The following is a 27,026-nucleotide window of genomic DNA, read 5'->3' as shown; positions in this document are numbered from 1 at the left end:
AGGGGTCAGGATCACCAGCGAGGCAGGTGCATACCACACCATGTACTGTCCTACATAGTGCTGCAGCAGAAACTGGATCTTAAGGGTCTGTTTATGGAGGAGAAAACAGAGTATGCTGGAATCGCTCGCAGCGTAGGGCGGGAGTAAGACATCCATATGCACCTGAGATCCCTCTGGGAATGATAACATTGCTCCCACATGGCGGTGACTGGACTCCTCTACAGGAATGGGAAGATGCAGGAATCCAAATAGGGGACCTGTACGAAGATGGGGTCTTGTTGCCCTTTCAGATATTGCAGGAGAGGTTCGACCTGCCGATGGGGGGATTTCTTTTGCACACAGTTCTAACTAGGGCACTCTAATTACACTGCAGGAGGGGCTAGCTGATCCTAAGACTACCATGGCATGCCAATATACCATGATGGCCGCTGGGACTTTCAAAGCGATCACGTGCCTTTACTCTAGAATGCTTACTGAGGGATTAGCTTCCTTGGAGGTGTTGAGAGAAAAATGGGAAGTTGACATAGGAAGGCCCATCCCTGTCCCGGCATGGTCACGGATCATGCGCAGAGCCTGGAAGAGCACATATGCGAGATTCCAGCTAGTACATTTCTATTTTCTTCATAGAGCCGATTTGACACCAAAGAAAATTCAGAAATATTTACAGGCGCAGGAAGTGGCGTGCCTTCGCTGTACAAGAACAGGTGCTGACCTGCTGCATATGCTTTGGTCTTGCCCTGAGATGGGGGAGTATTGGAAGGCGGTAGGAGAGATACTAAACACCATTACGGAGCGACAGCTGACCTTTGATATAGCCACTGGTATACTGCATTGGTTTCCCCCACACATCCAAAAACAAAATCACAAGTAAATTTATAGATATGGGACTATTACTAGCGAAACGAGAAATAACAAGACTATGGAAAGCGATGGTGGGTCCTAGCAGTGAGAAATGGAGGGCTGAATTTGTGAAGTGGGCGACAAGTGAGAGCACGTTTAGGTACCAACAGGCCCGACGATTAAACACAGATAGGGCTTTGGAGATGGCAGTGGCATGTGAAACATTAGTACAAGCACTGCAGGACTACCAGATAGAAGACAGTGAGGTGATTGTAGAAATGGCAGGAACCCCGAACTAGGACGGGTATAACTAGAAGCTGCATAAGTGACTCCTGTTCCCACATGACTGTATAGATCCATGAGATAGTACACACCGGCAACATGGGGGAAGGGGAGGGGCTGCAACACAAGTTGGGGGGATGTTGGGATGGTAAAAGAATTGAGAACTGTTTATCGCCATTAGCACCACAATGCGGAGATTGCATTTTCTTCTATTATTTTTCTCCTACTGTATAAAAGATAGTGGGATTACATCCTGGAACGGGGATTGAACTAACTAGATAACTGAAGGATTGAATGTAACATGTATGATGTTTGTATAAAACCCAATAAACTACGTTTTAAAAAAAAATGAACATAATTTCTTCGAAGTGGGAAGATATTAACACATTGGAAATACAGTGGAACTCTAACGCCAAAAATAAATCAAACCTGACCCATTCTTAGGGGCACCCAAGCCAAATACCTCAACAAATGTGAGTCTTTTCTCAGAATGTGTCTCCTAAACAAATTTTCCTTAGTGCTCAACAATATGTAACTTCATTCCATAACAAGCTTAGCTTCCCTGACTGTCTCCCCCACGATCTCGGGTCTCAAGAACGGACTTCAAGACCATGCTTGCCTCCACTTTTCTGAATACCTCAAATCTGAGGTTGATGAGCAATATTCCCAATCACAGAGCCCTCAGGCATTTACATTCAAAACAGCCCCTGAGCGGTGTGGTGACCTGACAAGTAGGGACAGAGGACAGGACACTAGAACCCTGTGGGTCGTGAGGGAGGTGACCTGGTCACCGGACACCACATCCGGCCAGGGTACAGGAAGAGGACAGATCTGACCAGGGCGACCACGGGGACGGACGTGTGTACAGCCATCTGCATATGGAAACTAATAAAGATTCGTGATTGCACCAACCTGTGTCCTGTGGGTCATTGTGCTGTGTGGTGCCCACTGCGTGGACACGACAACTGGCGACGAAGGCGAACTGGACGTGTGCCCATCGGATAAAGAAAATTTGCGACTAATTCAGGAGCCCACTCTAGATCGCGTTGTTCAGAAAAGAAAAAGTGCCACGAAGAATCGCAACAAAGCGGGAGCTCACCCCGACTGATGCGGAGAAGAAGACTGCTGGCTCCGGTAAGCGCCGTGTTGAAAGCGCGAAGTGAAAGGAAATTGGCGCGAGCTCTCGCGAGAGTCTCGGCTGCCATTTTCAAGTCAGGCGCGAGAGCCAATCACCGCGAAGAAAAAGACGGCGGCCATTTTGGAGTCAGGCATCGCATTGATTGGACGCAAAGTCTCGCGAGAACGCCCGCGGCCATCTTAAGAACAGGTGCAGGAGCCAATCAAATTAAAGGAAACGTCGGCGGCCATTTTAAAGAGTCAGGCACAGCGCAAAGATCGAAAAATAAGGGAAATAAAGGTGAAAAGTGGATGAAACAAAGAACAGACAAGAATAAAGGGCACCAAAAGAGAAAATAAAGGCAAGAATGCAAAGAAAGTAAAAAGGAAGAAATAAGTGCCAGAAAGACGAATATATAAGAAAAGAAAAGAAATAAAGAGAAGACAAAGAAATAAGACTAGGAAAAAGGAGAATAAAAGGAAAAGGACCAAGAAAGCCCAGAAGAGGCCAAGCAAAGTAAAAAAAAGGAAGAAAAAGAGACAAAAGATCACAAAGAGAATTTCAGAAAAGACAAAGACAAGGAAAGCCTAGAAAAGGCTAATAATAAAAAAAACAGAAGAAGAAAAAGGAAATAAGAGAGCAGATAAAAGGAAGAAGGAAAGAATGGCAGATTCAAAGCCCAGCGCACAATACAGGAGACCACTACCGTTCAACCTATCGGAGCCACAAACAGGAATAAGGTGAGAGAAATGGATCAGACGGTTTGAAAGATATGTAGATGATACAGATGTAGCAGATGGAAAGAAACTAGGATTACTGTTAAATTTAGCAGGGGATGACGTTGAAGAACTCCTGGTGACACTGCCTACCGAAGAAACAAACATATGAACAACTAAAGAAATGTTTAACAGCCAAATTCGACCCACAGTGCAACATTGACTTTGAATGGTATACTTTTACCATTGCATGTCAACAAGTCGGCGAAACACTAGACGACTTCGCAACAAGGCTGAGAAAATTGGTAACACATTGTGAGTTTGACAAATTTGATAACGAGCAAGCAATAAGACTACGGATCATAGAAGGCTGCCGCGACACCGGATTCAGAGCAAGAATACTAAAGGAACCGACCTCATTGGAGAACATCCTGTCACAAGCGAGAGCAGAGGCGAGAGCAACGGAACAGGCCAAAGAAATGGAAAGAGGGAAGAGCGCTGAAATAGAGAACGCACACTTTACGACAAACAGATATCGCACAGACCGATGGAAGAATGACTGGAGGGAACAAAAAGAGAGGAGACGACCTGAAGGAACATGCTACAAGTGCGGAATGGAATTTCCACACAGGTCCATGCCCAGCATTTGGCCAGACGTGCAGAAGATGTGGTGGAAGAAATAACTACGCCAGTATGTGCCAAGGTGCACAATTCAGAGGAGACAACAAGGGGAGAACAGGAAGACAACAGGAACAGACAACAAGACATGTCCGGTATGTCGACAACGAAAGGAGAAGTTCATCACGAGGGTCAGGCGAAGAAGAAGTGAAAGTGGAAAGACTATACCACATGTCGGAGGTGCATACCGAGCGGAGCGAGGAAGAAGCAGGAGAGACAACACAGCCAGCAGACAGAGGCACCAGAGGGAAGACAGACCATGCAAAGATAAGAGTAGGAGCGCATGAAACAGACTTTGTACTGGACAGTGGTGCAACATGTAATGTCATGTGTATATCGGAATATGAGAGGATGGAAGTAAAGCCGGCACTGAGAGCGTCCCAGGCAAAGGTCTTTACCTGGGGGGCAAGGAAACAAATAACCAACGTGGGAAAATTCACAGAGGAACTGAGATACAAGGACACAATAGACATTCATGTTCTACAAGGCGATGTCCCAGGGCCAAGCCTGATGAGCAACAGCACAGCCCAAACGATGGGCCTTATAACGATGACATAACAAAGAGAACAGACAGGCCGAGAGCAAGCAAAGAGAAGACTCAGGGAACAAAGAAAGAGAACAAAAGAGAATCATTGAGGGAACAAATACAACAAAGGGCGGCTGTAGAAAGAAAGGAACAAGAAGCAAAACAGAGGGCAGAGAGCAACGATCAAGACTACGAGAGACTGGGAAAAAGGGAACAGAAAGAGGACAACGGGAGAACAGAAACCAGGCCAAAAAGAGAGCAACGACAAAGAAAAAGAGCGGCTGGCAAATTGAGAGCAGACGGAGGACAAGTGAAAAGCAGAAACAAAGACAATGGCAGAAAACGACGACCTAAGGAGTGCAAGGGGACCAAGAAACTACGTAGGAAAAAGTAGAAAGCAGAGACTGGGGAGAAGGGTCGATGAGACTGACAGAATCTCTCTCTCTCTCTCTCTCTCTCTCTCTCTCTCTCTCTCTCTCTCTCTCTCTCTCTCTCTCTCTCTCTCTCTCTCTCTCTCTCTCTCTCTCTCTCTCTCTCTCTCCTCTCTCTCTCTCTCTCTCTCTCTCTCTCTCTCTCTCTCTCTCTCTCTCTCCTCTCTCTCTCTCTCTCTCTCTCTCTCTCTCTCTCTCTCTCTCTCTCTCTCTCTCTCTCTCTCTCTCTCTCTCTCTCTCTCTCTCTCATATTTATATATATATATATATATATATATATACAGGCAAGGGCGGAAATGGTCAAGAGAACACATCATGAATATTTGTTTGCAACAAAGGGGAGATGTGTGACCTAAGTAGGGACAGAGGACAGGACACTAGGACCCTGCGGGTCGTGAGGGAGGTGGACCAGGTCACCGGACACCACATCCGGCCAGGGGACAGGAAGAAGACAGATCTGACCAGGGCGACCACGGGGACGGACGTGTGTACAGCATCTGCATATGGAAACTAATAAAGATTCGTGATTGCACCAACCTGTGTCCTGTGGGTCATTGTGCTGCGTGGACACGACAAGCGGGTCATTCTGACCTACAGCAAACCCATGCATCCCGCAACAAATATCCATGTGTAGCCCAACCAGCCTGCAACCACACATTGAGGAGTGTGTGCCCCAGGCACCAACCACCTGCCAGGCAACACCGGAATCACTGCCGTAGCGTCTTCCCCAGCCTGGGTACTCTCAAATGACTGCCACATAGAGCTTGGTATTATGACTTTTATTCTGCTGCGTTTTAACTGTGAACTTGACATTCTAAATCAGCCTTCATTGCATTCCGCTCCAACACCTGCATCGTAGCTCTACGGAGTCCATAAGGAGCCAAAAGGGTTTGGTCATTGCTAACTCACAAGACACTACATCTGGCATATACTCTGCCTTTCTAAATGCAATATTCTTGCTCACTGAGACAAAAGCTAAACCCGCCTTTGCCAGACTGTACATCCGTTGCTTGCCTCCTTCAGAAACCTAGACCATATTCTTTCAAAGGAGGTGGCTGTCTGAATTGTTTGCTTCACAACTGTGCAAGGGGCCACTCACCACACAATCATAGTAGTTTTGCTACAAGTGATCTGCAGAGGCGGCGGCCACAACAGGAAGTTGTGGGATGGGGGGGACACAGACGTGCATGCAGGCGGAGGTGTGGAGGGGTAGAACGTGGAAGAGCATAATTTTCAAAAACGTACCTTTTGCCGCAGCCTCCGACGGCTGCCTCAGTTCTCCCAGCAGTCTCTGGGAAGGCAGAGGCTGCTCAGCCAAACCTAGCGCTGCTCTCCTGCTGGGAAAGCAGCAACAGAATTGGTCTGAGCGGCCTGTTCTGCTGCTTAGACACTGCTGTGTAACCTGCAGCTTTTCTCCAGCCTGGCTGTGAACACCGCTGGGTTGCAGAAAGAGAAGTGTTCATTTATGTTTGGCAGCCTAGGGCGGCTGGCCAACCATACATGTGCACTTTTAAGTGCCCACCACCTGCCTGCCATGGCCCGCCGTCCACCCCCCACCCCCGCCTTGCGTAAATGTCGTAGTAAATGGTATTTCATTATTTTATTTTTCTGTTACTTGCGTCGGAGGAGCTGCCCCGGTCGATTTGTTCGATGGTAAAGACCAACAGATGCTGAAGATTCGGAATGAGTTAATTAAAGTACGTCATTTATTGACAATTCTGATTTTACTTTGTTGGTCCATCTGGTGTTACCAGCTTGTTTTTAAGTCTTATTTTTTTTGTGCTCAAGACGATGTTAATTTCTCATTGGTTCTTTTTAGGTATCCAGACTGTTGAGAACTATTTCTCCATGTGCAAATCGCTGTCTGCATGGATACTGGGGCGCAACTGGGGCAGACTGAAGCAAAAAAAGGTATACTTTGTTTTTTCTCGGATAGAATTTTTGTGCTTGGGAAGTACTCACCCTGGTTGAAAGCTTTCACAGATTAGCATAGGACACCATGACGACCAGTGCTAAGGTTGAGGCGGTTTCACATGCTCAACATTCTGTTTAGTGTGTGGTGAGGGAAAGTATGTGCATGACGACATGGACGGGGGGGTTCAACCGCACAATGGTGGTGGTGGAAAAGTTGGTGATGGTGATGAATGGTTTAACTTGTGGAGCAAAATGGTACTAGAAGTCCACCAGTGTCAAGCTAATTACATGACAGAGGGTGCAGAGTAGGTGAAGGGTGTTTTTTCCCCCCAAACCTGCTGTTTTAGTTTACCATTTATCCATGTTTCTACCAAGAGTATCATACATGTTTTAGTTGCGCAATAATTTGGCAGGAAAATAATTTCGAACACAAGTTGTCTTATTAATCTTACATAAAGGAATCCATAAATGGGCAACACTACTGAGTTTAAACACCATTTTAAAACCACATTACAGGAATATAAATGGGATTTTTAGTATAGCCCTCACAACCACTGCTTTTGCCATTTTTGATGACTATAAATAACCTGTTGCTAGTTCAAATTTAATGGTTCTCGTTTGTCTTCGAATTCCGTAGGCATGCCCGCATTGGCCTCGTTGGCATTCGAGCTCATGTAGATCACACCAGATGCCAGCGGCCATTCGTGCACCCGCTGAGCCATCTAGCGTGCGTGAGTGGGCTAAGCCCTGGCAAAGCAGAAATCCAGTTGTTTAGAGACCGTAGTTCCAGGCTGTCCGCGGCATAACAAGCATTGGTAAAATCAATAGACCTGGGTTTCACGTGCATGTCTGTTTGCATGCATAATCAGCACATTGAAGCCCGACCTATTGGCTTTGCGAACTCTGGCTGCATGGGTCTCGAGGCGCAGCATGCACGTGCAAGCCAGCGGATAATGCCTCAGCGTTCCTCGATGGACGACAACGCTGGCTTGACGCTGGATGAAAGCTGGAGTTTGAAAACGCATCCTATCCCTCACAAAAACATCACATTTTCTGCAACACGGATAAAACTAGAACAGCAGAACCAGGGAGCTAGATGTGCCAGAGGTAGAATGGATGATCGAAACAAAGATTGTTTTGTTCGGAAAGGTGGACTGTCATTGCTGGACATTGTAACTGTTCCTTCATGCTATTTTTATATTTTAAACGGCCACAAGTTACACTGCTGATAATCTCATGAGGAAAAATAAGTGCAGTGGAAAAAAAGTTACCCCACCGGCTCAAATTAAGCTCTGCAATTGTCTAAAAGGACCGAAAATGAAATGTGTGGTAACCAATGAAGTACGAGCTGCAGTCTGTTCTCTACATACTCGTAGCTCAATCCCCTCACGCTCACATTTTTATAATGAGATGCACCACCAATGAGGGCAGGAGTAGGTATTGATGTAAAAATAAGAGGCTTTCAATGCTGTTTTTGATCAAAATCGAGCAGAAATGAGTGTTAATGGCTGCCTCCCTGATTATTATTGTTGGGCTACATAGTCTGAGTTCTAGTAAGTTTAGGTTTAAATCTTTTTATTGGAAAACAGTGCAGCAATAGTAAGTTTAAACCTACATGGTCAGCGACTGGCTGCCGCCCCCCTCCCAACTTACCACACCAACTCCCGGACACATGAACATGAAACATGTTTATCTTTGGAAGGAGGCGGGGGTCGCGGGACCCCTGGCCGTATTTATTAAGATATAAAATTAAAGAATTTTAATAGCATGATAAATACATTATACAAAAATCAGCAGGACATTAGATACAATATTGTCAACAAACTTGAGAGGCTAACCTTAACAGAGACTCTAATACAAGTTGTTCCTAACCGAAACTAACATCCTCAGCTAGATTTTTGTATACTACATTTCTGGCCATATGGCAAGGTCGCTAACCGGTGTCAGGTCTTATTAGCTGCGCCTCACCTAGAGATGTGCGCATGCGCAGCCGGGCCTAGTAATTACCCGGTCCACGCCGTGAATCCAATTACCAGCTGCGCCTCACCAAGAGATGTGCGCATGCGTAGCCGGGCCCGGTAATTACCCGGTCCACGCCGTGAACTCCATTTACCCACTAAAGGAGGGCCCTTACTCTGCGCCATCCAGTGACGTCATGAGTATGCGCGCGCGGGGTGGCTACCAGCCTAAGGAAAGCGTGACTACTCCAACCCGCGCCCCTTTGAACAGCAATTACCTTGCCCCTGAAGTTCTTATGAGGTGCCAAGGGCACCTCCCCTTGGGCGGGAACCTCCATGGGATGATGCCCGCCCCCTCAGACCTTAAAATAGCTGCTCACCGGTCATGACCTTACCGCCACAGGCCAGCATTGTTAACCGACGATCTGGCCTCCCCCTATTCAGGAATTCACCCAGGAGTGTTTTTACCCAGCATAACCCTCCCACCAGGCCCAGAGATTATTAGACCAAATGACATTCCCTGACTCAGTTAAATGAACCCCATCCTTCAGGAGAACCTTTCGCCCCAGATACACCCATGTGGAATTGTCTGCAACCGGGGGCTCGAAATAATTTGTCCAACTGAGTTTTGATCCTCTTTACCGAGTGATTCAAAGCCCTGACCGAGTCCCCCCCTCGCCACTGCCAACGAGGAATAAGTTGAGACCACACTACAATGCAACCCGGGCAAGTCTTGGCCACCCACCCTGCCGTGGAGACAATCTAACAGTCCCTGGAAAAAACCCCTAAACTGGCTGAGGCACAGGCCCACCCTCCCAAAGAATGAGATAGCCAGCCCTTTACGCGCCGCCCTTTCCTGACTGTCTCCTGAAAGAAAAACATGCTCAGCATGTCTCACATAAAAGTGCCCCACAATCCAGACAACCTTTTCTATACTACTCCTGCCCTTGGGCCAACCATGGTAGTATACCCTTCGCACCCCACTTGGATGACAAATCCCACTTCCAACTTAGGGAATGGGTAGCACTTACACCTGCCAGCACCGCTTGAGCCCTTGGGTGTCCTCTTTCTCTTGATCAAACACCACCACACTTGATGTCGCTGCTTGCTGTCGCCATGCTGACGTACGCTTCCCTTTTGCCGTCCACCCGTCGCTGATGTTGCGGTGTGGAGCACCTCTCAGATATCCGCCATGGGCCCAGCCGTGAAAACAAAGATAGACAAACAGAAACAATTAGTGTTTCGGGCTTCGTGGCGAAAACTGCATTACACAAGCCTGTCTTACATTGCCCGTACAAGCCATGTCTTAGCCATGAGTAACGCCCCAATGTATTCCCAGGGACACATCCCGCTGCAATAGCAACAATTTTATTCAGCTATGGCCTGACCAGTGTTCCCTGCCATTACTGCCTCGGCGAGGTACAGCTCTGTCCTAGCCCCAGAGAGCATCCATTCCCCTGCTTAAACAGTTGCTCTAGTTCCTTATTAGGCAGAGGGTCAGGTCCCGGGGTCTGTGCATTGCGCATCAAGCCTAATTTGGAATGGCACTCGGATCCTATGTGCCTAGTCGGCCCCCCTCCCCCTTAGCTTGATACCCAGCGTAACTTCAGGGACCCTTCCCACTGCAAGTAACAACAACTTCATTCAGCCTTGGGTTAGCACATTGCTATACGTGCCGAGCTGTAAAATTGGCCCTAAGCCCTTTATCAGACTAGTCATAGCGTTGGCTCTTAGTTACCTACCGTCCAATCTAACCTGACATGGTTCAAACCACCCCTGACATGTGTACCCTGCCATTACAAACCTCACAGAGGTATACTCTGTCCTAGCCTCAGGGAGCATCCATTGCCTTGCCTAAACTTTGGTTCCTTATTAGGCAGTGGGTCCGCTTCAAGGGCCTGTGCATTGCGCATAAAGCCCAAATTCGGAATGGCACTCAAAGTCCTATGTGCCTAGTCGGGACCTCCGGTCTGCCCGTGTTTTAATAGAACCACCATGGGAGGATGGGCTTTCTTAGAAGGCAGAACTGTTGGCTTTGCCAAGGCTTGTACCTCTCCCACTATGGTTGGCTTTGATACCTGCACAAGTGCCACCATTGTCTACGTGACTGTTTGTTCCTGCGTCTGTGTGTCTAGCCTATATTGCAGTATTATACCTGTAATTGTCCCGTGTTCTCTCTTGTAACCTGTAAACCTGTCACGTTTTACCCCTGTGCAATTTATGCTACATCACGAGCTTTGTTTGCCCACAATCGTCCCTTTTCCTCATTGTAACATAAGATCTGTTTTTGTACTCAGTTCACGTGTAATGTTCTCCTCGTATATCAGATCTGTTCCTATTGTGCAGTGCTCTGATGCCTGCGGGCAAGGTCGGCGTTATATAAAACGCGTAAATAACTAAAATTAACTAAATACTCTGTGTGAGCTGCAGCTCAACCTCTGGTTGGTACACTAGGAGCAATTTGTATGCACGTGTGTATCATGTAATCCTGCATTTGGTTACGTCACGCACATTGTATGTGCACTGTGACTACAGCCTGCACACATAAATAAAAATCACAAACAACTTTTCATCTAAAATTGGTGGCATTCCCCCTTGGTAAAGCACTACTCTCAACGTGAGAACCTCCACCAATACTGCATGTTACCTGGACCAGGCCTGAGTACCTTCTAAATAACATAATCCACAGTGACCTCAATGGGGAAAACGATTTCGAAGTTCTTCCTCATTTGACACTTTGTCTTGGGAGTGACTTTCTACATGTGCTCGCTATTTGTATCCTGGACCTAAGACAGAAAGATGCATCAGCCCGTGCTTTAACTAGAAAGGTTTGCCCAAGTCACGAGACCCCGGCTGCGTCATGTGGTTGCATCCTGTGCTTAGAGAGAAACTTGAGCTCTGCACAGGGTATTGTGTCAATTATTACAAAAAAGGGGGGTTACGGGCGTGCACTCAGGCCACACCAAAAGTGTGTGTAAGCTTCCTCAGTGTAGCCCGGGGCCATCTGCATGACCACGTTGTTTCGATGTCACAGCATTAAACAAAGCCGATAGGTCGCTAGCATCTGCAGATGTTTGGGCTTTGGGAGCGTGAATTTGCTTTAGACTTGTTTTTCTACAACATAATACAAGAGATTTAAAGACGATCTTACATGAGTGCATGTGTGCTCATGAGCGGGGAGGCAATGCGTAATTTGTTTTGACAGCCATGGCTCCGAAACCATTTATAGGTTTCATCAAAACAAATGAAAAAAATGTCATGACTGACCTTGCGTCTGCGTACATCCCCGTGCATGGGTGTTCATCTTGAAATGTTTTCAGATAAGTAAAACAAAACATTCCAGTACTGCCGCCCAAGTACACGCATCCGCAAACAAGCCCATCTTGGGATGCTTTACAAGGGGTTGTGTCCAAGATGCTGGCCTCAACAATGACCCTGTACCAGTTCTTGCTGAGCTACCAGACCCTTGCATTAGAAAATAAATAAACGGCTATAGAGAACCCCCACAGGTTAGGCCAGCCGTCCCTGGGCCCAAAGGGGACTATTTACAGTGAGTAATAGTTTTCTTTCGATAGTCCCCACAGCCACGTAGTATGGCCTACAAACTATCAATAGGCGGGTCATCCATGGGCAGGAAACCAATCCTTCCAGCGGGGCGATCTTCCATACACAGGCAGTCCAATGGCCCTTTCCAATTTCTACACAGATCAGACTGCGCCCGGAGGTCCCTGCACTATGGGGCCTTGACCCCTCATGTAGGCCTGCATTCTGAAATAATCGCTAGCATACCGCTGTCAGCTGCGCATGCCTGTGATAGAGTGACGACAGGCTGGCTGTGCGCCCGGGTCTAAATAACTCATGTTTTGGCCATGGGCATTACTGCACATCCAACGCAAATGCGGATGATGCTCATCCTTTTCCTTTCCCCTTGAATTTCGGGTTCCCGCTGTAACTAGGTGGGAAGAGGGTAAGGTCATTACTTCCCTATGCGCTGCAAATTATCATTATCATTTATCATTGTCACTGGCACCCTTTGTTGTAGCCTCCGACAGAATGTGCCCAGAGAACTTGAGGGTGGAACAATGAAACTCGCATTTCTTTGTTTAGCTTCTACCAGAGCGTGACCTACTCTATCCAGTGCCTTGTCATGTTCATGTGTGCTGGACCCATATACTAGTATGCTATCTTTGTGGTTCAGAGTATTGGGTATATGCTGAATGACTTTGCCAATTGCTTCCTGCAGTATTTCTGCTGCTGCAGGGATGTCTTCACTCAATCGTTTGTAACGGAATAGTCCCATGTGTGTGACAAAAGTCGTGATGTATCGCGACTTGTCGTGTAGTGTTAGCTGGGAATACCCACGGTTGAGGTCAAGTCTGGAAAATACTTTAGCATCATTTAGTGTCCATCTCATGTCACTCAGATGGGGCCCTACAGGGCGCTCCTCGCCAAGGGCCATGCTGGGCGCTCTCATATCCACACACAGGTGTACTCTTGTGGGCGTCCCTTTCCTGGGGACGATAAGAACTGGTGACACCCAGGGGACAGGACCACGTGCTCGCTCAATGTCATCTTTCAATAGTTCTTGTATCTCCTTTTCGACAGCTTGTTGGAGATGCCCAGGCACCCTTCGGGGTTGTTGAGCCACAGGGCGGATTTGTTCATTTAGGCGAAGTTTAATCTGAAACTGGTTCATCCTTCCCAGACCCGAGAATAGCTTTGGGAATTGGTGCACTATGCCTGGGTCATCACCACCTCTATACAGAATTTCTACCAGCCGAAGGCGCTCGGCAGTAGGCAGGCTGAGGAGACAGTCCGCCTCTGGACCCTCGATAACATGAATGACCACTGGTATTGACATTGCTTTGTATTGAAGTGTCGTGGAAAACTTTCCAAGACAGGTAAGCGGCTCTTTAGCCATCCACGTGTACACCCGGATGTGAGCGGGGCTTAACTGCGGTGATGATTTCATTTTTTTGTATTCATTCACTGATGTATATCTCCGCTATCTAACACAAATTTCGCGGCGTGACTCCCTACCCAGATGTCAAGGCGGGGATACTTCAACTGATCTCGGTCGGTCACCATGCTCACGTATTCATCCGTGTATTCAGGTTCTCTGGATCCTGACCGGGACTTTTGTGACGGTCTGCGGGTCCACTGAGATAGTCTCGACTCCCTGCTGGAGTTTTCAATGATCGGACAAGGATTTGGTGCGATCTTGCACTGCTCACGCATGATGACGCCGAGCGCCCGGCCGGGACGCTCGTGCGGCGTCACCTTCCTGTTCACGTCGGTGATCTCCACACATAGCTTTAAAATGATTCTAGCGCCCACACTTCCGAAAATGCTGGCCCATCGCCGGGCAGGCGTCTGTATGTGGAAAGTCATAGCCACATCTATAGCATTTCTTGGCACGATCCACCCTTTGGTCGTGCCAGCTGATTTCATGACGCCAGCGTCTGGCTGGTTGGCGCCGTGAGGATGGCCTGGTTCTTCTGGACCTTTTGCTGAAACGCCGGCGGGATCGGACATTCTGAACCCGGTTGGCCTGTTCTCTTTTTCCTACACGCCCTGACTCCATTTTCTTGGCGTGCTCCTCGGCCTGATCGTGCACTCTTGTCATCTCTTCGATTTCGTCAAGGTTGTGACTTTTCTTTAGCAGCTTCCATCTAAGTGCTACAGACTGACACCCACCAATGATTCGAAGCCGTATGGCATCTTCAGTGGAAAATGTGTCAAAGTCGCTGTATCGGGATAACCGACGAAGTCGTGTTATGTACGTGCTCATCAGCTCTTCTGGGTCCTGACGAGCCTGGTGAAACATATCTCTCGTAATCAACATTACACTTGTGCAGGAACTTTTTGTTTAGGGCCTCATGAACCTTGGCATATGTCCTGGTTTCAGCCGGGGGCAGTTCTTTTATCACTTTGCTAATGTCTTTTCCAACTAAATTACATAATGCAATCAACTGATCTTCATACACCGTCACCTTGGACCCTTTGATGTAGTCCTCGAAGTCTTCAACCCACTCCTGCCACAGTGGACCCATGCTTCCACCAGCTATCAGAGCCAATGGCTCTGGGGGCCTCAGGTGGGTCATGCCCACCAGGATTGGCTTGACTTCTCTTTGTGGTGAGTTGTGCGTTGACATGATGAATGATTTATCTAATGTTCCTGTTTCCTGTAAAACTCTATCTCTCTTGACCACATGTGGTCATTTGGATTGTCTTGTGCTTGTTAAAGAACTCTGACGCTGCCTCTGGGCAGTCGTGTGATTCACTGTTCACAGTTTCAAGTGATGCCCTTACAATCATCTCATGTTGTTCATGTTTTCATCAGTTCATTACCGTGTGGCTTGGAATGTCTCGGGCTTGTCTTCATGCAACAGGGTCACCTCATTCATGTGACTTGTCGGTACATTGTACTTGTGACACTTTATGTCTGCAATTCTGTGCAACACTACAAACACTCGTGTCCTTTGTCTTGCCTCTCGGGGTGATGTGCTCTTGGTACAGTCCGTTATTCGATCATCACTGTGCTCGAATTTCTTCACCTGCGCACTGATTCCTGACTCAAAGATGGCCGCTTCACTATTGATCAGGGAGGTCCTTCCGTCTTGCCTGACTTAAAAATGGCCGCTTGACTGACGGCTTTCACTCTGCGATGTCCGACGACATGCACTCTTCACCTGCACGATGCGTTGCAACAGGGACTCACCGGCCGCCACCACACTGCTGGCACAACGATCTCTCGATTCGTCTACTTGTCTCACCGGCCACTCCGCTTCACCAGGTACGATTGGGCCGCAATTCAAACTTCGGCTTTTCGCACGCATGCCACTTAGCCTGCCACGAGAGAACCTCACCCCAAAAGCGTGCGATCTCATCTGTTCAGTACTTTTCCACGCATTCATCCTGATCTCACACTTCTTACGATTTCGTAGCACAGTGGTACTGGGTGACTTCAGAGCTTGTCAGTAGGCCTCACACCATGCCGGGCCTCTTAGCTTCTCACAGCTTCAGGCGCGGACCGGCGCCAAATTCATAACTTCCCCAATGCTCGACTGCGCTTCTTCGCTGGGGCTCTACGCGATATCCCAATCACGGAACAGATATGAACTGCTGGCCTCTTCTCTGGGCGGCAATTTTTCTTAGGGCACTTGTGTCGCAGCAGCGACTTCCTTCCCAATTTCTAGGAACGGGACTGAATGTCATTTGCGGATTCAGGGACAGCAAGTTGTGTATCCCACCCTCGTCGCCAGTTGTCGTGTCTTCCTCGTAATAACGACAGACTACTTCTTTATGTATCTAAGAGCTTTATTCAACATGTGCTCTCAGGTCCCCGTCCCTACTCTAACTGACTAGCCCATCCCCTGGATCCTCCTCTTCCCCCAGCCCACTAACTCCGCCCACCCAGCTACTAGAACGTTTACAATACCACAAGTTCCATTATGTTCCCTTCGGTCCCCTGGTCCCTATTGTTTTTTTAAGCCTGCTTTACTCCCGGCTTGCCAGTTTATCTTCTTGTCTAGGCCCTCTCTCTACCCAGTGCCATATGGGTCTCCATCTTCAATGTAGGGTTTGGGGTATGCCTATATTAAGTCTATTTCTAGGGTGAGACTGAGGTATTGGCCTTGACACCCACATTCTCTAAATAGTCCATGCCAACCCTGGTCCCATTGAGGGTGGCCCAAAGGGACTGCTTGATGATGCGCAAAAAAAAAATTATGGATATGTATTTAAGGACCACAAGATCCAGTGAGGATCTGTGGTATGGCGGTGGGTGTTGCATAGAAAGCTTCTCCATGGAATTGCAGTCCTGTGCTAACTTGTCTGTACCAACAAATTATGCTTGAAAATGACACCTTGGTATAAAAGCTTGTGGCCTGGCCACCAGTTCATGGGTGGGTGCAGTGCTTGGCCGGAGAACAGGCCCTGTGGCAGCCCTCCACTGTGCAGAGCCTTCCTGCACAGTGAAAGGGTAGATGATGGACATGGCCAGGCGCTGTGGTCCGCTTCCTATGTATGGTCAAAGGCTGTGTGAAGGAGAGTGGCTGGCTACATGTGGATGGATAGGTGCAGGGCCAAGCCCTGTGGCCAGTCTGCCAATTGGCTGTAGAGGGGTGGGCATATGGGTTGACCGGAGGTAATTCAAGGAGAAATGAGAGTAAGAGTATCATAGATGAGGTAATCAGTAAATTAATGTTAAACAGGTCATAAGCGATGTAATATGTGAGGTAGTAAACGGTGTGTGATAGAGACCCTAGTTCGTGCACAAAACTATTTTTGTGAATTGTAATGTTTTCATTTTTTAAACATGTTCTTATTTAAACTCCTAACTTTAACGTTAGCCTTTTAGTTTTTTTCTTCAGTGAAAAAATATATAGGATACATTTTATGATTGCATTTTAGGAAAAAAATATTACATGTAACTAATAAATTTAAATAGGGTCATTTGGAATGAAAACTGAAAGCAGTATATTAACCCAATTCAAAAATATCGTCACATAATAAAAAAAATAATATATGTGTGTATATGTATATGTACTTTTTCATAAACTAAGGCTTTTGTTTGGCTCTACATGGTTTGTTGTGCCACCCACAGGTGGCATGAGTGGACTGTACCAATGCTTCAATATAAGACAGGTTATTGTAGTCCCTCAGGACCCTATCCAAGTGAAATGGAGTCAAATGCTTTTGGTTTACTAACACTCCCTTAACAGTTATCCAGAGGCGCCGTGCTGATTGGACACAGGCCTATCTTGTTCTTCTCAATAATTCGCACACCACTGCACATAAACATTTTTGGTAAAAGTTTTTTTTCTTTTTTTTATTTCAGTAAATTTTTTATTGAAATTATATATACACGGTGCATTACACTTACATGGGTAGCAATTGGACAAGAGACCGAGTTGGTTATCAATCTAAAATAACCCCACAAAATATCCTAGTAACAGCACAAACCAATGTTGCGAATAACAAGAATAAAATGAATTTCTACCATAATTAAAATCTCATCTAAAAACCTAAAATCCTCAAACCAGCTTTTATGCACTACACTAGGAGAGTATGGAACATTGAGTTACTTATGGAGAATCGACACTGCATACCTGTTTACAGTGAAGCGCTGTAGTTGTCAAGAGTTGGTGAGGCTGCGTTTGCTGGGAAAAAACAAACATGCAGTGCATCAGCTCCTCTCCTCCTGTACTTTTCAGTGGAAATTGCGATACGGCAGCATCTCTGGCAGTCAAGATCTTTGCTGGCAGGATCTTGCACAATAATTTGGGGCAAAGGTCCTCTTAGCCCAAGCAGTCAAGAGGTGGCCCTTATTTACTATATCTTATCTAAGATTGGAATTTCGGGCATAACTTCTGGAGTGTCCGACGTAACCTATGTGCATAAAGAGGCTAGTCTTATATGCATCCTTATAAACAAATAAGGTAAAAACACATACATGCAAACCCCACTGTTTTGGCTATTCTTGTCTAGCCTTGAAATAGAACAAACAAGCTACTGATATTGCATAAGGTGTCTTATTGATGTCATTGAGCGACTAAACACTTTCACAGGTTTTTGGAAAGATCAGGACAGACTACCTTTGCGACAAAGGCAGGCATGTTGATTCTGAAAAAAAAGAAAATGGAGTCTTGGCCACCCTCAAGACTGAGTCGGGCCTTATGACCTTTATGTCCATACTAATTAAAAAAAAGTTAACATTTTAAATTGTCTTCCATGATGAGCAGTACAAGCATTCCTGATGTTCAGGTTTCTACCGATATAATGACTTCCAGTGTAATGGACAGTTTGTAGAACCAGTCTGGCATGCTTTTTAATGAAGGCGCATGTGAATTCTCATGGTGTCTTGCTCTGGGGTGATCCTACAGCTTTTATCCATTTACAGCTGGTTGAATTGTAAACCACATTTCAAACTTAGCAAGGATACAGTCTGATGGTGGGAGTAATGGTCTCTCTCTCACTGAGCTGCGGTGTATGGCCCTGAAGATCAGTTTCTTGGTCTCGCACAAGTACTGCTGACTAGACCTGAAGGTAAGTGGAGACTTTTAGTGACCTGCTTGGTCTGTTAAAGAGTGCTGACCACCAGCCGACCCCATAATGAAGCCAAACTATACCTTAAAGTGGTGCCAATTAAAAGATGGCGGATCCTTGCTTGTTAGTGTTGTTGGGGAGTGTGTTGCTGAAAAAGGCTCATATTGGTGCAGCACAATCGGATGTGTTCTGGCGGGAGTGGGGACTCCTGGAGGAAATTAGAGTGAGCCGTCTGGATGGCTGGCAAGGGTACTGGTGAAGGTCTCCTGGGAAAGCAGAGTAAGACGTTGAGGGACATTGAAACTCAAATCTGCTGCATGAGTGGGATGGTGAAATTTTCTAGATGGTACATGAAAAACCGAAATAAGAGAAACAGGACTTTTAAAAAAAACAACCAAAAAAAAATCCTTCCTTGAGCGACATGTAGCTAAGCAGGAGGGGTTGGAACATGAGAACATGGGCAATGGGCAGAAAGACATGGCTGTGTTGGACGCTGTTCTAAACAAATTAGAAAAACTAGAGTACATTGGTGGCTGTGGAGAGCGACTTGTAGAAGATGAGTTTAAGCTAGATGCAGAGGTGCTAACTGGACAGAAGGCGAACAGCAGCGGAGGTCTGTGCTGACACTGTGGAAGTAATGGTGTAGTAGAAGGATTTCCACATTGCTAAACCAAGTGCTATGATGGCATTCAAAAATAAGCCATAACAATTTAAGAACACATGAAGGACAACCCATAATAAGGTTATTGGCTTCGTTCCTAGCCACCAGAAAATTAGTGGCAGAGGTGATGCAACCGTATTTGGTGGAATTCTTCTGTTTGCTTATCTGCCAGCGAGTAGATTGTGAGCTGAAGGTACAGGGTTCCCTTATAACGACGTCTAGCCCTTCACCAGTCCCAGAATCTAGAATAATGTTGCTGGTACTCTTGAAACCTGATTTGAAGGTTTTCTATGGTACAGGGGTCTCCAAACCGGTCCTGGAGGGCCCGATCCATGCCTGATGTTTTGGATATCCCCATTGGGATACATGTAGTTATTTTAAAAATCTGGCATGGATCCGGCCCTCGGGGACCGGTTTGGAGACCTCTGGTCCAGAGGATGGCCTCTCTGAAAAGAGGTCGAAAGCTGGAAAGTGACTATTCCTGTTCTATGACTATGGAGCAGTGACTTTACAAATAAATCTACTTCGTTAGGTGCACAGAAAATGGTAAACTGATGTTCAGGCATCTGTTGTAACCCAGCTAAATTGAACGATTCATGACTCATGACCATGAATAGTTACTTTTTTCCTCTCGGGTGAATGTTACTTATTTTATTTCTGCAATCTTAATGCTCTGGCCAGCCAGAGTACATGACTGGAACTTATTTTGCTTGCTTCTGCGCGGAGTGCATGTTCTGTGCTGTTGGAATTTACCTTTGTCACAAATAGTATGACGTAGCTAGTCCACTCTAGTGACTAGTAAACAGTTTGTGTTTTATTTTTCATTTGTCATAAGCCCCACCTTTCACCGTCTCCGTACTCCAACCTCCATTATCCCCAGGCTTCATAACCACCAACCCCCCGCCGCCCATCCCTAAAATCATTTGTCATTCGGGTTAATTTAAATTGAATTTTACCCCTGGTTGGTTTCATATCGCATATAAAATGACAATTCCAAAACCCCTTGATCAGAATGACTCTGACTCATTTCCAAAGAATTAATCTTTAAAATGTATTTACAGTTTAATCAAATCACCAGAGTGAATATATGCAAGGGTTTTATAAAAAAACACCATTATTAACATTGCAATAATGTACCTGTCGGGGATCCCTTTAGGTGTATTAAATTGACCTACAGATTATATTCTCTGTTCTGGTAACATAGAATACAACTCAGCAGTCCCCTTTTGACCCCCGTTTATTTTCACTGCAACAACCACACAACGTTTTACAGCATGCCCATGTATACAGAGACTCACCACATTGCTGCCAAGCCAAATAGAGCACAATGGGTCCAGCTGACTGTTACACCCGCGCCCGCCCCAACCTAAATCCTGTCCATTCCCTTCAGCAGATCTCCTGGAAGAAAAGTAGGAATGACTTACTTTCAACCTGAAAGGAAGGCCACAAATTTAAATTGAAACTGAGGACTGATCAACTAGGTAGCCTTATTTTTTTATTTTAATTTTATAGTACTTTTGCTGCACCCTGAACTAACCTTTGGTTGAGGCTCTAACTATATGCTGACCTGGTGTGTTGTTTCTGCATGGTTGGGAGCATGGGGTGGACCTTTTCCCAGCTGGTATGGGGATCCTACGCAGGTGGATAAGTGTTCCAATGGATTGGAACTGTTCTGATGGTTATACATGGCATGAGGGTATCAAGTGTGTGGTTTCTTTATTCAGGAATTCCGTGGGGCAGCAACGTGCCTGGGAGAGGGAACTATGATCAAATGGACATATGTGGTGAGATTCAGGTGAATACGTGTGCACGGTGGTCCAGATGTGCCAATTCCATGTAGAAAAGCTACACCGAGCCGAGTCAATAACCCGCTCATCTGTGTGCATTGCTGCCCGTGCCAAGGGGCTGCTTGCCCAGCCACATTTCTCCGAAGTAGCTGTATCTACTTCAGGCTCTTAACCATATCAAATTTCTTCAGGTAAGAGAATAGGGGTTAGAGAAGGTAAGATGTGCATAGCAAGAAGATGTGTGTGGCATGTCGGTCAGTCTAGCTCAGTACTCTGAAAGGCCAGGTTTACTTCTGGAACTTGAAGGAACAAGCTAATCAAACCCAAGCCCTGCCACTATCCCCACTTCTAGCTCAATTGAAGCTGAGTCGTGAAATATCCACGATAACTGATCCAGAGTGGGAATGCCTTTAATGAGAATGCCCTATCAATGTTTTAAATTCATCCACTGTTTATAGGTTCTAAGTGTGCTGCAGGAGATAAGAGCTGCCTTGTAATCTCAATGTGTCCCAGTAGCTCTACTACATCTGTTGTAGGACTTGCATCGCTGTGTGTGTCTCAGCGAACCCTGGGAGTTAATCCTAGTTGGAGGGAGACTGGGACCCTAACTGGACATATTTGCTGTGGCTGTAAGCTAAGGCCCTAACATGGAATAGAAACTATCTTTGCGCCTACCTGAATGGCTCCAGACTTTTGTGATCCATCCCCCCCCCCCCTGCCCATCAACTACAACAGGCTGTAAACTATACTTATTTGTAATGGCTCTGTGCTTTAATTTCAGTAACTAAATCACCCCAGGGCTTCCCACTTTGCTCAGTAACTCTCAATGTCGATTCCTAAACTTCTCCCTCCCCCCACCCTCTGGACGAGAGCGCGGTGTAGTGTATGTAAAGTGTTGCTATGGGAATTATTTGAGGCGCACATTTTCTCTTTTCCCTCTTGACTTGAAGTCTTGTTCCTCATTGAAATATGTACTATTTTCCCCAAAGTACTCCTTATATTGATTAAAATTGGGTCCAATAGCTAGCTGCAAGAGTAAATTGTCACTTGCTGAAAAGCTTTTCTAATGCAGTAATCACTGTTGGTGTCCTTGCACCTCAGATCTAGATAGCAAGTACTTTTTCCTCTTCTTGTTGCCACCTTACCCAATTCTGGGTCAAGAAATCTACTATTTTAGGAGCAATTGTTTTGTTCAATAAAATTGTGTTTTTTGAGTCCTTAATTTGAGTTACTTGAAGTACTTATGGAAGCACGTTCACGTAGTCATGTCATAGTATTTTTAGTGTTTACCCTAGCGATTATCAGAATCCCGGGAGCTTCAAAGGAGAGTACAGCTTAGTCTGCAGCCAACAAGACCACCCAGAAAGACATCAAATACCTGTTTACATCTGAATCCTGTTTACATCTGAATCCTGGGAAATAAAGTTGGCAATTCTAGCCTACTATTCTTTCACAGTGAACTTTTTGAATTCCACAGCCCGCCCCTTGCCATCAGCCATTTCGTTTGAGGATTCATCCTGGCTGAGAACTTTGCTTCCCTTTAGCATTTGTGCGATGACAAACACACACTTCCCTTCCCTTATTGAATTGACATGTGGGCCACCATCCATTCCAAAGGCCAGCATCTACTAGTAGCCTTTAGCCTTTGTGCCACACAAAACTACCTTCTGCCTCGATCATCCAATGATTCCCTCCCCCAACCATCCCACAATTGCGTTCTCAACCTCACCAGTGACCATCACTGCAGGTTCCTTTGAAAGAATGTTGCATTGGGGATAGTGACTCGATTGGGATGCTTCAAAGTGCAAATAGAAGCTACTTTTATGAAAATGCAGCCAACAGCTCAGGGTATCTGACTTTCATTCAAACATGGCATGCGAGCTGTCTGCTCTCACACTCCGCTTATATGAAAAACCGTGGAATTGAATTTAAGGGGATAACATCTCATTTCAATATACTTTACTTACTACATCCATCTGAGGTATGGATCTCATGTGTTGGTCCTGTGACTACCCCTCAGTCTAAGCATAGTAGATTACATCCAAGTCTTTAGAATGAGACTACCCTTCTCAGGCTCCTGACTCCAAAATTAAACTATCCAGACATCAAATTGTCCTAATACATAATGCATCAGCACACACGCCTATGACTTCTCATTGACCACTCTGTAAAGGCAGACTGATCTGGAAATAGTCTGTGTAGGGAAAGGAGGTGTAGGTCAAGAACAACGATCTAATACAGTTCAGAAAGCTACAAGCTTCAGTGTCAGTAGCCTACTGGCAAAAATGCACAAGACACTTGAACCTCCTCCCAAGTTCTCTGGTCCACTGGCAACCTGAAATAGAGGGTCCTCCTACAGTAATTGGCCTCAATTTGCACTCTGATGCCCATAGACCTCCTTGTATTGCCTTCTCTGTTTGGTTTCTCACTGTCTCTAAACACATCTCCAATTTAGATGCCATACTTGTTTGTACCAATTGCAAGCTGACTTTCATAGCTACTTTGTGGGGAAAAACACTTGTCAGAAAATGCAGACTTGCTTGCCTTTCTACTGAGGAGTTATTTGTTTGTGTTTGATCTTTAATTTAGCCACTTTTATATTTACTGGTTTCATTTTTTGTTTAGTTTCTAGTGAATCTGTTGGTAACCCCATCTTCTACATCGTATTGGAGGTCTCCTTTTCTAATCGGGACAAGCGTAAGGATCCATGTTAGTCCTTGCTGCGGTACTGGTGTTACCAAATAGAACAGCGGAAAAGATTTGACCATATAAATTGTACCCCATTACTCCGATTAGGACTATTGGCTGCCAAATTAGAACTTCTAAGTAAACTGGGAAGCAATTGAAAAACCATCATGTAGTATTAATTTCAGGATTTTAGTATAACACTTTGTTTTGCAGGTCTATGAAGACACACTTGAAGGAGTGTACAGGTCACTAAAATTGGAACTACAGCTGTCTGTTGTTGATCATGCCCAGTTCTGGCAGCTGGCAAAAGTTCAGATGACCAGAGTGTGCAAGCTTGAGGAAACAGCTGCCAACTATGTGAACTGGAAGCTAATAGATTCCTTGCCTTCCTACAGGTATGCTTCATACTTTGAATTGTACTGCATGTGTGTCAAATGGTATATTGACTATTTGGGGTCGTGTGACTTTATTAGGCTTACAGTATGTATCAATGCAACTTAGTGGAATTTTCTATAGCATCAAACCTATTGAGATATTAAACCACTGAAAATGAATATATCTCAAGAGTACTTGCAGCATTGACATTAGAGGTATGCATAACTTCATGTCATCCTGGATTGGACTCCAATGTTCCTTTATTTGATACAACCTTCCCTTTTTCCTCGGGCAGTAGCACTTTTGTGTAACGTTCTGCTATATGAAACCCAGAGCCTCGCACTGACATCCTGTGTGTTCTATATATGCATACTCTACATGTATAATAGTATAATATTAGGAATCTGTGTGGGTTAGTCTGCATACTGTAGCCAGTGGAATCCATTTGCCATGCCCTTGGTTGTAGCATGCATTAGATGGAGTATGTTTTCCTCCGACAGTGGTAGTGTATTGCCTGCATTCCTTTGACTTGTGGTTGGAGGCAGGGCAACATTTAGAAATTCCATGAACTTTGTTAGCAAGAGGCAACTCATTTGTTTGTCCAGCCTGCCCTTTTGTCTCTCCCTAATTGTTTCAGAAAGGCTGATGACGGCCAAATGCTGAAAACTTGCAATTTGTTGTGCCCATGCTGTGGATGCTCTTGCTTGGAGACTGCTCTGAGAAGAATCGCTTCACACACGGGCTATAGGTGTAAAGTACCCTCAGAAGGACACTTGAGAGATAGCGACACGTTCTGAAGTATGAGACGGTGAATATACGTCTCATATCTTACCAGGGGTTGCTACTGTCTAAATTCATCATTGTCATGAGAAGATTTGGCCTAGAGGCTGCAGCAACTTTTGACTGAGGCTCCTGCTGGGAAGTTGAGCACCAAAATGATGGGCCAACTCACACAAGGTAAACACTTGCACACTAGAGAAACACTCACACATCAGTAGAATTGCAACGATACTTTTCAGAAAAGTTAATTATTAAATCTGTGGATTATTGTAAAACAGATAAGGCAAAGTAGTTTATATTCCCAATAAATAAGTGACCTGTACATTATGAAATAGGTGACCTGATAGAGTAGTCATGTGGTGCTCTAAACAAATGGGATGTACAGTGCACCTTTATAAAATGCAGATGTTTCTGTACAGAGGTTCTGTGTATAAAAAAAAAGAAAAAAGTTGAGGCAAAAGACATTGTTCAAGAACAGGAGTGACTAATTCACCTACAAACGTAAGCCAGTGTGATTCTAAGCATTGTTTTAATGTTATGTCCCATTCTCATAACAGCACCACTCCTTGCCGACATCCCCTATACGACGCCAAGCTCCTATTTCAGTCTTCACCCGATACTTAACCCTTTGTGATTAGCCTACCACGTGTGGGAAGTCAACCACAAATGCGTGGGCAACTACCTTAGTGCGTAGCCTTCGCTCCTATCCACAACTTCTCACGGAGAGCTGTCTCCATCTAGACACTCACGCCACCTTAGGAGGTCAAGTACCTACTAAGTACAGCCTTTGCCCTGTAGCAAAGCTTTTGCGCATAGCGGACCTGTTGCGGGCAATCAACAAAACACTGGTTGGCAAGTCCCTGTTGCATACGGTTTTCCACATGTGCACTACCCTTCATAGAGTTCACTCTCTTCAAACACCCATCCTTTAGGAGGCCAAGCATGTTGTAAAAACATATGCCGATTATACATATTAGCAGTACTGAAGCTATAAAAAAATTGGGTCTAGATGTAATTCGCTGAATACCTTCAGTATAAGGGTATAGCAACCGGTTACATTCATTCAATGTAATCCGTGAGGTCTTTTAACATGTGTGCTGTTATATGAGAGGTCCTAATCCGAGCATGGTGGGGTGCAAGTTTTAATTAGATATCTGAAATATAAATGGTGAATCTCCGTGGTTCTGGTTTAGAATTTTACGTTATGACTTGCACTGTCACCTTACTAGAATGTCCCTATACCCTTTTTGTTTTCCTGTGAATATGTAGCTTTCTTTTTCAAACTTACGGTAAGGTCTTTTTTCTTTACTCTATTAGACTGTCTGCTCATAGAATTTCAGAGGATTTTTTAAATGTAAAGTAAGATATTATTACCATGGGTTTGGTGCCAGCCTGAGTAGAGAGACCAAGAGGAGGCAGGCCTAGCCTAGGTGTGCTGTTCATCTGCCAGTGATGACCTGGGCATCATTTGAACCTCAGGAAAGGGTTTGGAATTATCCCCAGGCGATTCTGTCAAGATAGGAGCCCCATCTCACTTTTAGGCCCCTCTGCCTACTGTACATCTTACCACTGAGGTGGCGCTGGGGGCCAGGTGACAGCTGGATGCTTGCACAGATATTACCACTGTCTAAAAGTGTCATTTCCAAAATAGTAATACAAACCCCAACTTGGCAATTAAGTTGTATTTGAAATTACCATTGAAGTGACACTTTGAACCACTTTTCCAGCTACTGCAAGCTGATTTTAGCCCTAATTACAGGTAATGGTGTAAACCAGTGTTACAACATGGCCAGCCTTGCAACAGTTTAAACTGCGTAGGTTTTTTACGGCCTGTACATGCAAAACCAATTATACATGTCATACCTTTTAAATACATGCACCCAGCCCTCTGATCCTTTAGGGCCTATCTTAGGGCTGACTTATAGGTATTAAAAAGGAAGATCTAGATATAGTAAAAGGTGCAATGGCAGGCTAAGACATATTTTGCAGTGCTACTTTAGTGCTTGCAAATGAGTAGCATGTAATTTACAAGCCCTGGGTACATGTAGTCCCATATGCTAGGGTAAAATCAGCAGTTGAAATGTGTGTTGGGTAGATTGCAATTTGCCATGATTGAATTGAAGATCACAAGCACTTTACCATTGGTTAACACAAGTAAAAATAAAGTCCTATGGCCCACAAACACTGGTTCAACAGAAGTAAAAAATCTGGGAGAATGCCACG

The 27,026-nt window shown here is 45.5% G+C and overlaps 1 protein-coding gene across 1 annotated transcript in view; it reads left to right on the top strand.

Annotated features, from left to right (window-relative positions):
• Positions 1-27,026, top strand: part of LOC147664999 (uncharacterized) — a 125,451-nt gene that overhangs the window by 86,186 nt on the left and 12,239 nt on the right. The window contains exons 5-6 of the mRNA XM_086949829.1: positions 6,410-6,501; positions 23,862-24,043. Coding sequence (XP_086805955.1) covers positions 6,410-6,501; positions 23,862-24,043 — 274 coding nt within the window. The remainder of the gene's footprint in view (positions 1-6,409; positions 6,502-23,861; positions 24,044-27,026) is intronic.

The sequence above is a fragment of the Lissotriton vulgaris genome, unplaced genomic scaffold, assembly GCF_964263255.1.
Source record: "Lissotriton vulgaris unplaced genomic scaffold, aLisVul1.2 SCAFFOLD_772, whole genome shotgun sequence".
In the NCBI taxonomy this organism is placed as follows: Eukaryota; Metazoa; Chordata; class Amphibia; order Caudata; family Salamandridae; genus Lissotriton; species Lissotriton vulgaris.
This window is presented reverse-complemented; position numbering and strand designations above follow the sequence as displayed.